This window comes from Corvus brachyrhynchos, unplaced genomic scaffold, assembly GCF_000691975.1.
Source record: "Corvus brachyrhynchos isolate BGI_N302 unplaced genomic scaffold, ASM69197v1 scaffold83, whole genome shotgun sequence".
In the NCBI taxonomy this organism is placed as follows: Eukaryota; Metazoa; Chordata; class Aves; order Passeriformes; family Corvidae; genus Corvus; species Corvus brachyrhynchos.
The window spans coordinates 1,175,373-1,188,775 of record NW_008238464.1 but is presented as its reverse complement, the minus strand read 5'-3'; the positions used below and the strand labels follow the sequence as shown (position 1 = coordinate 1,188,775).

The 13,403-nt window shown below is 35.7% G+C and overlaps 1 protein-coding gene across 1 annotated transcript in view; it reads right to left on the bottom strand.

The window, feature by feature from the left end:
* TMEM131 (transmembrane protein 131) overlaps nucleotides 1-13,403 on the bottom strand; it is a 75,262-nt gene that overhangs the window by 32,810 nt on the left and 29,049 nt on the right. Inside the window, 8 exon segments of the mRNA XM_017737080.1 lie at nucleotides 2-20; nucleotides 729-837; nucleotides 2,528-2,636; nucleotides 7,714-7,775; nucleotides 8,698-8,754; nucleotides 8,889-9,039; nucleotides 11,661-11,741; nucleotides 12,416-12,538. Of these exon segments, the coding sequence (XP_017592569.1) occupies nucleotides 2-20; nucleotides 729-837; nucleotides 2,528-2,636; nucleotides 7,714-7,775; nucleotides 8,698-8,754; nucleotides 8,889-9,039; nucleotides 11,661-11,741; nucleotides 12,416-12,538 (711 nt within the window).

Below are 13,403 nucleotides of genomic sequence, written 5' to 3'. Positions count from 1 at the left end.
CATGATCAAATCCTAAATATCTATTAAAAGAAAACAGTGTAAAGAAAATAAAGATTGTCCTCAAAGTATTTTCCTTACACATAGACTAGAATTCATCAAACAGCAGAAAAGGTACATACCCCACTGCATGCTGAAACTATATTATTAGCACTACAGGGACATTAATAACTAAGTACATCAAATAAGATAAGAAAACATGCAAATCAGAATAATAGGAGGACTAAAAGAAAGTGTTGAAGTATTGAGACAATTTGTAAAACATGCATATTTCTTATTAACCAAATCATGCATCTGCAGCACAAAAATTCTGATAGGTAAGGTTTAGTTTGTTTGCCTTCAAAATACTCTGCCAGTTGTGTTGATAAAGCAGCACCTCATTCAAAAATGTTTTTAAAGTCAACTTAGCCATACTTTGTAAATAAGTAACAAAACCCAAGGAACACAGAGTTCTTCCAAAATTTTGCTTAAAACTAGAAGTTTTTTGTCTACCTGTATTTCATATAGAAGTAGAACAGCAAATGCAAAACCAGAAATATTTCCAATGTCTCATCTGCAGTCTTCAGCTGCTCCGAAAAACAACTCACTAAGGACAGTTTTAACTCAAGCCTTGAAACCAACTTACGAATGGCTAAGACTACCTGCCTCCTCCATTTGTTTAAAAACAAGAATATTCCCTTCTAATTTAGAGCATTTAGTTTTTGAGCTATGTTCAGTTACTGGAAGCTTACCCATCCAACACTTCTGCTTGATACGGTATTTCAAGTTTGGAATAGCTCTTCTCTTTTGCTTTAACAGTTATTTTCCCAGAAGACTGTGATGCTTTTTTAGCTTTTGATGCTGTACACACAAGAATATAGGAAGTTTGTTAAAGCTGACAAAAATTGATCCATTAAACTAGACTAGAATGAATGGAAGAATAAAACCACAGAGCTAGCCCACAAATTAATTACCATGGAAGGAAAAAAGTGGAGTTTAAGGAAATTTAATTTCAATAAGCAAACTGACATGGTGTAAAGTCTATGAAACGAGATCCCAATTCTGAATTCTTCCCATTTAACAACAGTTAGATGACCTGCCTGATTTAGCAAGCTTATCTACAATGGGGAAGCCTGATTGTTTCTGTCATATAAATAACTTGAACATGTCCAGAAGATAATTTGGACCCCAGATGAACTGAACTGCCCACTAAGAGTATGGACTATACAGATATATATACCTCCCCTAACCCTATATATATATCCCTCCCCAACAGAATAGAAGCCTGAGATTGCTGGGTCCCCTCACTAAGAGCTACCAGTTGAAAGGAACTTTGGACCAGAAACATAACAACTTCTTAATAATGAAGAAATGAAAGACAAAAATAGAAGTAGAATCCATGTAAGAACCCAAACTACACAAGCACCAAGAGTGATGCTCACAGGTCTGCTCCAAGATCACAGAACAAGCGATGTTAGCTGGGTAGCAGTAGTGCCAAAAAAATCAAGGGGATTCAAATACTAATTAAGAGAAACCACCAAGCCCCCAAAGCCCCTGCATGTAATTAGGACAGCTGACATTGCAAATATTTAGGGCTGGCTGCTTCACTGATAAGAATTTGTCAAGTCAATTTCTTAAACACATTAAGCAGCTTAACTGGGTATTTTTCCCAGGAACCACCATTCCTTCTAAGATGCACCATACATTAGCCAGTAGGTCCTCATATAACAATTCCCACCAGCTTCAAAATCTGAATATATTATCACCTCAAGTTGACAGAATTTATCTATTTCAGAATTTATAAGCTAAAACATACTTCGCTTGTCTTAGAAACCATGAGCGAATAAATTTCTAAAGTGCTAATCCATAAATGATAATAAAAATCAATCCTCTCCTCTTTATCCATGCTACTTCTAAAATTATGTCTACCACAAGCATTGCATCTATAAGATTCCATTTTTAAGCAATCCAGGCAGAAAGAGTTACAGCACCAACTACCATCTTAAAGCAGTAACATCTGAGTAGTTACCACCATTCTAACAGTTGATTAAAATCTCTATAAAAACAGAGGCGCCTTTCTGCAAAGTGTCAGCATAGTATTTAAAGTCACACTATATAGGAGAAAAATCATAGAATACCAGGTTGGAAGCAGACCTCAAGGATCACTCGGTCCAACCTTTCCTGGCAGAATTACAGTTTAAACAAGATGTCTCAGCACCCTGTTTAAAATGTCTGTTTAAAATAAAAATACATTTAAATAATCAGTGCCTTAACATAAGAATACTGCGATGTTTATTAGAAAAATCAAGAATACCTTCTCTTCTCATCTGTATTTACCAGTCTAAGATACTTGCTGATCATGAACAAAGACAATCCTTTCAGAAATAACTAAAGTTCAGAAGAACTATAAGCCTCTTCCGGGTAGGAAAATTCCATTTCCTTCTCAAAATTATAAATAGCATTTTGTTAAGAGAGTGAAAATAATCAATGAAACTTCAGTAAGTTTTCAGAAGCACTTGACAAGTTATAAGAAGAGAGGAGTGGTACTTACCATCAAAGCTAATACTTGCAACTTTGGTATATTTACTTTCAGAGGCTTTTAACGTAACGGGCTTGAAATGTACTGTTATAGCTTCGTTCTGTGGTGTAGGTCTAACACTCTGCAAACAATCAAAATAAGAAGCACCTGTAAATTTATCATTGCTAACATGCTGTGAAGCCTTCATGTGTCTTTCACAGTGATACAACTGCAACTAGTTTTGGCCAAGCTCTTACAGGTCTGTCTTTCCCATGACAAAGCAGCATTACAAGTGGTTTTAGAATTTTTTTTCAGGTCCTACAAATTACTCAGTCAATACACAAGAAAGTGGGTAACAGTGAGTTCTCCTTGGGGATGTTGAATTAAGTGACAGTATGGCCAGAAAATATTAATAAAATAGAAAACAAACCTTATTTAAATTAAGATTTAATTTTTATTCTTAATGCTGCAGGGTTACAATAGCTAGGCTATTTGTTCCTGGTACACTCATTAACAAAGCTGTTGACTGAGTTGTGAAACTACCAGAGAGGATGCAGATATCTCCCTTGTTTCCAATCCCATGCTAAGTCTGCAGAGAAAAAAACAACTAACTGTATAGAGAAACATTTTGTAGATCTGCAATGACACTTTTTCTACACTAACACTTTACAAGGTCACTTTTTTCATCTGAGGATTACTGTTTTAAACTAAATGGAAAAGGTAAATGAGCTATTGTGTCAGTTATTAGCCAGAGCTGATTTGTAGAGGTACTCATAGTACCATGCCGTAGGATAAGGGATTCCACGTCATCTGAAGACTATAAAGATTGCTAGCAAGCTCTCTATCTAGATTCCACAGAGAAACTGGGCATGAAGCACTTAAAAGCTCTTACTCTTGTTTTGCTTAAAATTAGGATGGCTGCCATGATTCTTCCTCCCCAGCTGTCTTCTCTTGCTTTAAGAACAGCTCAGCTGCTCATGTAGCAGCTGTTAAGCCACAGCAAATTACAGGATGCTGTATTACTGAAACTGAAATGAGTGCTGCCTTACCTTCTGCTGGGCTGCAGAGGTTTAGCACCTGCTTGATAAGCAGCTGAGCCTTTCTTGGTCAGGGAGGAGCAAGGCAGACAGCTAGCAGTACAAACCAATTACAGTCCTCCCAAGCCAAGCTGTCCTTGATTGTAAATTAAAGCCATAAAAGTGTGCATAAATAACTAAGTTCTGCAGACCACATGATCCTTAGCAGGAACAAGCAGCACTAGTCCTGCAGCTAACGAATAAGCGCAGTTAACTCAACCAGAAGTTTCGTATCTTGGATTTATAGCATTGACCTTTGTCCACCATCATGTCTGCAAACATGGGGGGCAGATATTTGGTATTTCTCTTCATAAGTCAATTAATAACTATCTCAATTTTCTTCTGATGAAATCCACACTACAAAACTGAAATCTTGACATATCCTTAAAAAAAACCCTCTTAAAGCAGATGAAACCAAAGCTGTGATAAAGTTCACAACTTTTGCATAACAGAGAGGACAACCATTTTTAGAAGCTCTTTTCATGAAAAATGCTTCCTTTAATTACTGGTCTGAAATAATGCTGATTTCATTTAGTAAATCAAACTGGAAATATTCAGAAGGACAGCCTGTTGCCAGAAAAATGGCAGGTTACAGAGATGCATCTCTTAAACCACAAGTGCAACAAACCTACAAGTATTTACTCAAAATGTCTACAACTGGTTAATTTAGTTAAGGAAGGAATTTACACTGTTTTGTTGAAAATTTCTGAACTACATAATGCACATTTTTCATCTGTTGCTTGATTACATACTATAAAGGGAAATACAGAATTAAGACAACTAAAGAAAAAACAAACATCCTTAAGAATCCTTTCAACTTCACTTTCCTCAAATTTCAACCTATTTCATTAAAGCTCAAGTAAAACCTGTCCTGAAATATGCATTAAAAATCATCAAACATGGACAGATCCTGGAAGTACATAAAAGTTTAATCAAGAACATAATACTACCAATTTTCTCAGAAAATTAATCTAACAGCAACTTTTGTCGGGAAAAATAATTTTAAATAGACATGCTTCAGTAACACATGGCCCCACTCAAGATTCCTGACCCCGCTCTGTAAAGACACACTCAATATTTAGCGTAACTGCAGAAAAATTAAGACCTTAAATGTTCTAAAGGACACAAAGGGGGGCTAAAACTTTGTGCTTTTGCAGGAGTTCTTGAGAAAGACTTTGAAGGTTTCAGGACTCTCGGACTACATGTATTCCAATAAACTAAAGAGTACGGGTTGAAACACTGGCACATGTTCAGCTGTAATTGTCTACCAGTCAGAAGGCTCCTGAACCTAGTTTTGTCTTGCCCACCTAACAAAGACAAAAAAGCCCTGTGGCTACAGGTAGCAGTTTTAGGATAGTTCCGTTAGTGTCAGAACCACTACTGTACCGTTTTACTAGCTTTTACAGACACAACTGTCAGTAATTTGTTGGCCTTCTGTATAAACAGAGAAACCCCTAACTACCTAAAGCTCACTTTCTCCATAAAGAACCATCCAGAACAGCCATGGAATAAACTACTACTAAATTGTAATCTTTGATAATTTCAAGACACATGTACTCAAACGTGTGGATGAAAACGTAACACAGAAGTAAACTATTTCTTGCAGACTGCTACGAGAAATTAACCCCTATTCTAAAGTTGGGACAGAACTAAATACTTCCTTATACAAAACACTTTTGTTTTCGAACTGATACAATTCAGCTTCACTAAGGCTGTTCTGAAGTTCCTGGTTCTTCATGCATCAAATATGGTCACGACCTCAAGTTTTGAAGTGTCCCTTTGCTTTTGGCAGTCAAATAGGCCCAAAGTGCCTTAAGGAAACACAAAGTTTTCATTATAGAGAAGGGATAAACGAAAGTGTTCAACAATCTACATTTACCAGATTTTTGACAGAATGGCTTAATTGTTGCAGCATGACTAGTTCATCCAGTCACGAAATAAGCATTATCCTCCTTAATAATGGAACAAACCCTACAAAATGAGGGCGATATTACAAGGAGTTTAAAAACTCAAAAAAGAAAGTGACTTGCTCTTATTTTCCACAACCAATTTGTTGGACCACAGCATGACTAAGTACTTGAAGGCAGAACAGCTACAACTCTGGCAACAGTATTAGCGGTCTCTCACACGCTGATGACCTGAAGATATTTAGTTCCTCCAGTACCCAGCTTAAACATATGCTAAATATAGCCCTGGCCTTTTCTTCTGACATTAAGATGAAATTTGTCACACAGCTCTGTCTCACTACTTTTAAACCCTAGCTCTCAAGGGTCAGAAGTCTATTTGTCAAGCTTTCCTAGAAGTAAGCTATTCACCAAGTTCCCTCCAAAATTTTTTTACTCTTGCTTACCACTTTTAAATTCCTTAATTGGTACAGCAGCAGAAATTCACAGAGTCCCTTAATGAAAAGAACAACTGACTTGATGTTCCATGTGATACACTGAAAAACGGATCATGTCTGAACCTGTGTGGTAGCTTTTTCATTGCAAAAGTGACTCCCAAAGGCTTTAAAAATACCAAATTAACTGCTTTGATACACAATAAAAAAATAATTTATCTGGAAAAGCTTTGTCATGATGTGTATAATGGTTATCAAGTGACGGCCTTCCATTAGATCGATATTTATGGTTTACAGCCTATAGTCTGAAGACCACAGATTTTTTCAAAAAATGGATAGGCTTGGGGTTTTTTTAAATGGAGGAGTATGAGTTAGGCTCTACACTACCAGGTATTAGAAGTGATACTGATGGTCTGAAAATATGGTTATCTGCATTGTACTCAGCAAGTATACTACACACTTTAAAAAATAAATTTTAAAAAAAGGAAAAACTGTAAAATCTAAGAAGACAAGCATGCTGTCAAATATAGCTGGAAAATAATTTAATGAATTTACCAACCCTCTCAATGCAAAAATCATATACAGGTCTTTTTGGTTTTCAAAGCCCTCTATGGAAGTTGTGCTGTAACTTACAAAGCCATGATTCCTATAGGATCACCTGATCTCATTAATGCAATAAGCATTAGGACCTCAATGAATTAAAATCTTCTTGCGCTATACTGTAAGTTTCTCTTGTTTGCAGTATACCGTAAGTTTCTCTTGACTTAAAAATTATTAGTGAATAACAGCTTAGCAAGTACTGCAATGGACTATTGTCACTGTGAAAACTTATCTTCATCACTAAAAATGTGTCCTGTTTCTACTTTAAATTCATCTAGCCTCAGTTTCCAGTATCCTAAAGTTTTGCAGATCTCTACTACTAAAACACTGTTCCTCATAGTTACAGCTTCAAGCTTTATAAACACAGAACTGCTCTCCAAGATCTCAGTAAGAAACCTTTGCCAATCCTTCAGTCATTCTTCTGGCTCCTCTGGTTTCTTTTCAACACTTCAACACTTTTTGAAGTGCACTGGGACAAGGTATAGCTAGCTACACAAATAAATCTGGAAAAGAAGGAAGACAGGAAGGGGAAAAGGAAGAAGTGAGAAAAATAGTGGGCAATGAGAAAAATCACACAGGAAAAGGTATGAATGAACAAGGGCGGACTACCAGACTAGAGCCAAAATTCTGTAATAAAAATGGAAAGTAGAAAATCCAAATGCTAGAATTCTGAAGCTGGCTGCACTTCACATTCAGCAGCAGTGGTCTTACTGCTAAGGGCCCTAGAGTGTTTGAGTTCTTTTCATATTTCAAGCAACAAAGAAGATAAGCTCAAGAAAACAAGGGTCAGTTTACAGTCAGCTCTTGAAAGCTACTATTTGCTTATCTCAAAAAATTATGTTGGGCAACCGCTTTTTACACTGATGTGTAAATGTGATGTGTGTATGATGAGGACAAAGAATCTCACAGACTCTGTATTCCTCTCCCACTCACTGAACATGAATTACAGTCCTCAAGTATAAAAGTTTACAAAGGTTCAGATATTGCAGCCTAAAAATGCTGTTCAGAGCATTCAAAGAAGGCTATGAAGCAAATTAATTTTACCACGCATCACAATTACTTGCTCTACTATTAAGTTACATTTTCAGTCACACATAACCTAGCTTCTAATTCTGAACACTATATGGTGAATGTGAATGATCAATTTTTATGAGAAAAAGTAAATCCAAGTAGAAAGTTTCAAACTGAAAGAAAATAAAACTTACTGTAATTGGCACATCTTTTGTTCCTGAATTTAATAAATGCAGATTCAAAATTTTTGGCAGATCTGTTAAAGAACAAAAACCACACCTGTCTATTAGGCTACTTTAACATGTGAATCTTATACAAAGTAATTTACACTAGCTGGCTTCTTCTGTAACTCCACTGTTCTGTGTTAAAAAGTTATACTAACATGACAGAACAGTCAAAATAGGTAGTCCGAAGAATCTGACACAAACTGCAATTTTGTGTATTAGTATGTATTACATGCTTCAGCTTACCACTCATATTTCTACACATTAAGAAGTGAACAGACTAAAAATACCACAATGAATGACTTTGTCAGGTGCACCCATGTTCAGAAGAAATTACTCTTACTTGAAAATCTTTACATGTTAAGGAAGTTGCAAGGAAAAGTTCTTCAGAAGCTATCTTTTTTTGGTTGAAAAAAATATACCACTTTTCTTCAGCAATAAATCCCTCTTACAGTTTCAAAAAAAATACCTCCAGTTTTATTACTTTCTGATATATATATTTTTATCACTAAATAATATTAATGTAAGCATAAAATGTTAAGCACAAATGTGTAAGTGGCAATTAAAAAAAGATCCTATCATAAAACATTTGATCAAGTCTGCACACCTTCACTTTTCGCTGTGTCCGAAAATCATTAAAACTTACCCAGATGTGAAGCAATCTTTCAAAACAAGTTCACAAACTAAGTGAACCGAAATGCTTTTCAGACTATGCGATGTGCAACTGTGTAACACTAATGTTACTATTGGACTTACAACCTGGTGTGCAAACTACTGCTTGCTTGTACACACCCCAAGTACTCTCACATCTGTGCACTGTTGTAACCTGCTGTTGTTATCTGTCTTTTTAAAAGCATCATTCCACAAGCAACCCTGAAGAGTACAAAGGTAACTGGGCTTTCCCCTCCCCACCCTATTCCTGATAAATACTTGGAGAACTGAAGAATGGTTTACCTTGTGTTCTTAGTGTACCAAAATCTAGCATTTCTGTTGATGAATAGATTCCTGGTGCTTAAAAACAAAAAAGAAAAAAGTTACAATATTCTTATTATACTAAGAATTAATTTGAATAACTGAAAAAAACCCCAACCAAAACACAAAACAAACCCAAAAATCAACAAAACCTCAACCACTCTTTCACAAACCTGTTGTAACTTCTACTTCAACAGGGAGAATAATAAATTCTGTGTTGTCTGAGGCATTTGTTTTTATTCTAATGAAGGCTGTATGATTATCTGCTTCTCTTGAAGAAAAGCTGGCTCTCATCACTCCTTTTGTTTCATAGGGAGGTATTTCCTGATAAATAATCAAAGCATATCTATGAGAGCACAGTAATTACAAAAAAAGCTGTCACACCAAATAATTACAATAGAAGCATTGGGTATAACTGTGTTAAGAGAAAAAGCTACAACAGCAGGAAGAGACAGGCTTCATAGAACTAAAATTACCATTAAATTCATAAAGGATAGTTGTAATCATCTAATATGACACTGATTAAAAATAGGTATATGCAAGAGAACTTTTGTGTCCCATTTGATTAAGTTAACGATTCTACGATTCTAAGTTTTATATATTAAATTTGTGGTAAAAACACAGACTAAATTAACAGAATCTGGCAATAAACAAAAGATATTCAGAAAAAATGTTGACAGTAACATCAAATATTGACTTTGCATATTCTAATTGTTTTTTCTCCAAAGGAGACACAAGCCATATAGTTTCAGTGCTAAACACAAATTAAAATAGTGCACAACTCCGTGTAGCCAGAAGCTTGTGGAGCTCCAGGTTTTGAGAGTCACCATGTAATTTACAGGACAAAGTAAAAACATATTTTAGTTTCTGTACCACACCTATCAGTTCTAATTGGCATTCAGGGTTTGAAAGACAACTCTTTCTGCATTAGCTGGACACAGCTGCAGCACAAGACGAACCTCAGCACCACAGCTGAAATACTAACATTGGATTGTCTTCCCTGCCATACTACAGAAGGTTTGAGGATTGGATTTTTGGTTGGTTGCTTGATTTTTGTTTTTAACTAGAAGACGAAAACCTTGATTTGAAATTTTCTAAGGCACAATGACTGCAGATGTATTCTTTGAAAACTGTTGATTATCAAAGTAAGAAGATTTCAAGTTCTGTTTTCACATTTATTCACAGACCCAACATAATGCATCCATTTATTAATGTTTCAAAGGATGTGATCTGACTCTTCCATATGTGTAACTAGGGATCCAAAGTCAGTCAGATCCCTCAAGTAACTTCAAAGAGTGATTACAAAAATACTCCTGCATATGCAGACTGCTTCATCCAATCATTCAAGCATTTGCCATCACAACAATTTTATACAATTATGCATATCCATATGTCAAAGTATCATCACCATATTTCAAATATTTTCTTCTACTTTGAAGCTTTTTCTAACCACAGTACAGCTCTTGACATAACCAATATAATGATGTACCTGTGTGTTTCCTCCTACTGGTTTGATTTCTTCAAGTTGTCTTATTGTTTTGAAATACCAATAGTTATATGAAAATGCATACCAATGGGTATGAAAATGGATGGATATAAGAAACAAGAGGATTAGTCCTTCCAGGACACCAGAAGCTTTCACATGCAAGTCCTCATGGCTTTAACTGGCAACCTGGCTGAGAGAAGCTGAAAAGCTACATGCTCTGAAAAACATCTCCCTTGAGTTCTCCTGACAGCTAGGAAGGGGCTATCTATAGAAGCAATGCAAATTGACTAAAACAGTGTCAAAACATTAGGACATTTATGCTTTAAAATCCATTTTCATGTGAACATCTAACCCTCAGCATCTGTTTCCACTGTATTTTTTAAAAAGTTGTGATCTGTGTTAATACTTATTTCCTTGCAACTTTTGTACCTAAAACTAAAATACTGCCATTCTAATGGACTTTCTCCAGAAAAGACAAGAATTAAGTATTGTGATTGTCCTTTGCAACTCACTTGGAAATTACTTTGCCTTGGAAATATCCTCTTAAAACAAATATAACTGTCACATGACTGTAATGACACACTTGAGCAAGAGACAAGCTTAGGGCTCAATGGCTCTGAAGTCTCTCCCAGACCAAAAACCAGCCATCACAAAATCAAATCATTCTAACTGAAAAGGAAAATAAGTTTTGTATCTAGCTGGACATTATCAATGGTGTGACATACAGCATGGAGCCAAAAACCATACCTTCGGGATTATTCTAAATTTTATTTCACTTAAAGATATCAGTTTGTGTTACTTCAAATCAGATTTCATGAGCCAGACCATGGGTCCATCCATTCCACTACCTTGACTCTAGCAGCAGACATGATGAGTAGGGAGTAGCTGCAGGGCATGCATGTAGGAATATTTTCCAGAACAGTTTCCAGCCATTCTCAACTCATGATCTAGCGATTTACTTCAGCTAGACACACTGCTGTTTTATTTAGTAGTCCATGATAGATTTTTCTTCCCTAAATTTGTTCAGCTTCATTTTCAACCCATGTGTGCATTTATAGTAATTTGCAGGAAGGACTTTCTAAGTTAAAAAAACCCCACCACCAACAAAAAAGCCAACACAAAAAAAACATGTATACTTTTTCTGTGGGTTAGATCCAGCTCACAGGCCCCCAGGACTGAAAGCTCAGGTAGGTGTAATTCATTCTAATGGGAATCATTTTGTTCTTCGCATTTCAAAACAGCACAGCTCTACACATATGGCTTATCGTAATTAAACCTTTCATTCAACTCCTACTACCACAACATTAACAGACCCTGTTATTGTTTCCATTTTTATGGGGTATTTTAATGATTACATGACAAGAGTCAAAGCTAGTTAAAAAAACCCCAAAGCCTAAGCTCATATCAAAATAAAAACTCCCAATAAGTACAATAAGTGCTGCAAGACACAACTACTCACCCATAGCTTTCTTGTACCTCCCTGCTGACCTGTTGGAAGCTCTAAATGGAGATCACCTCCACTGGAATACATTTCTACCACCTGAGGTGGATAACAGGAAAAGGTTAGCACTCAGGCTTAAAGGGATCCTGCTTAGTTATCAGATATTATCATGTGCAATGGCATAGCTTAATGACTATTTGACCACTGGAATATCTTACAAATTCACTTTAATGCTGATATAGCCATTTGCTAGTGCTACATTTTATGTGCTTTCTAGAGCATTTTACAGTTTGTGAATCACTTAACAGAATCAGCATTTGGTTAGGTAAAGACATCAATCCTGCCTGAACAAAAGAATGTTTTCCAACATTACATATTGGAGTATACTGAAACAACAACTTATGCTGTGCAAACCAGACAGAATGAAGCCAAGAGGCATCACTGGATTAAAAGATCTGTTTAGCTTTGTTTGCTTCAGTATTCTTCCTAATTATCAGTGAAGTTTAAATCTTTATTTTTCAGAAATTACAACCATTTAAAAACTGAAATTTCACCAGAAAACCTCAGTTTTGGAAATTAAGAGATCTGCGACTATAATCTACAATGTCGAGAACTGATTTGCATCTGAGCAGAAAAAAAAAAATCTTATAATATGAAAGACATGATCTCAAATAGCTCTAAAGTTCAAACAGAATTTTAAGAAGTACCAAAATAAACAAAATTTCAGTTTAATACCAAAAACGAGCATTTAATGATTTTTCTCTTAGGCTCACCTGCAAAGGTTCACTGTGAGGGTTATGTATATTTATTATAGGAGAGAAACTGCTATTTACAGGAACTCGTGCCCCAATAAATGGGCGCAATCGATAGGGGTTCGGAACTCCAATGCCAAACACCTGGTTCAGAGAAAGAAACACAAACTTAAGTAGCTGTATGCAATTGTTGCAGAGCCTAACATGCATACCCATTTTAGCAATCCATCAAAAACTCTTTTTGATAAATTTTATAGTATACTTGTAACCAAACCTTTAAAACCAGTATCATACTAAAGCTCTGAAATAAAGAAACTGGTTTAGTTTGCAGCTAAAGGCTATTCCTCTATTTAGGCTATATTCCTCTAAAGGCTATTTCTACTATTTACTTACATGTATACTGAAAAACAGGAAATCAAAAACCCACCCTTTTTTCTGACACTCTAGAATACTAGATACCAGATAAAGGTTAATGAAATATGATACGTTCCTTTAATCATATAATTATGAAACTATTCATATTGGGAAGCATTTTTGTTGTTGTTTTCAAAACACTGTCATGATAAGAGTCATATTCTTTCAACAAGAAGATTTCTCTCATTTTTCACTTTTCAGTCTCTCTCATCTGTCTGAATTATCTTTCTGAATCTCCAGTGAGTAATTTTTTGCCAGCTTAATGAATAACATTGTCTTGCCACTGGATCAGATAAGTCAAGAGCTAAAGGATGAGCTAGATCACTACAATGAGCCAGTAAAATAACACACACAAGAAAAGGTATTGGGAGAATTTAAATTAATTCCATTGATCTGGCTTACAGTACTGCCCTACTGATCTTTACAATGGTGTACCCATGTTACAACAAACAGCAGGGATGGAAACTTCTTCAACTGGGTTGATGGAAAAAAAGAAACAAACCAACAACCCACCAATGTTGTGCAAATATCCTTGGATGGTTAAGCATCCCATAATAGATACTGCTTTGGCTGACTCACACTTCACTTTTCTGGA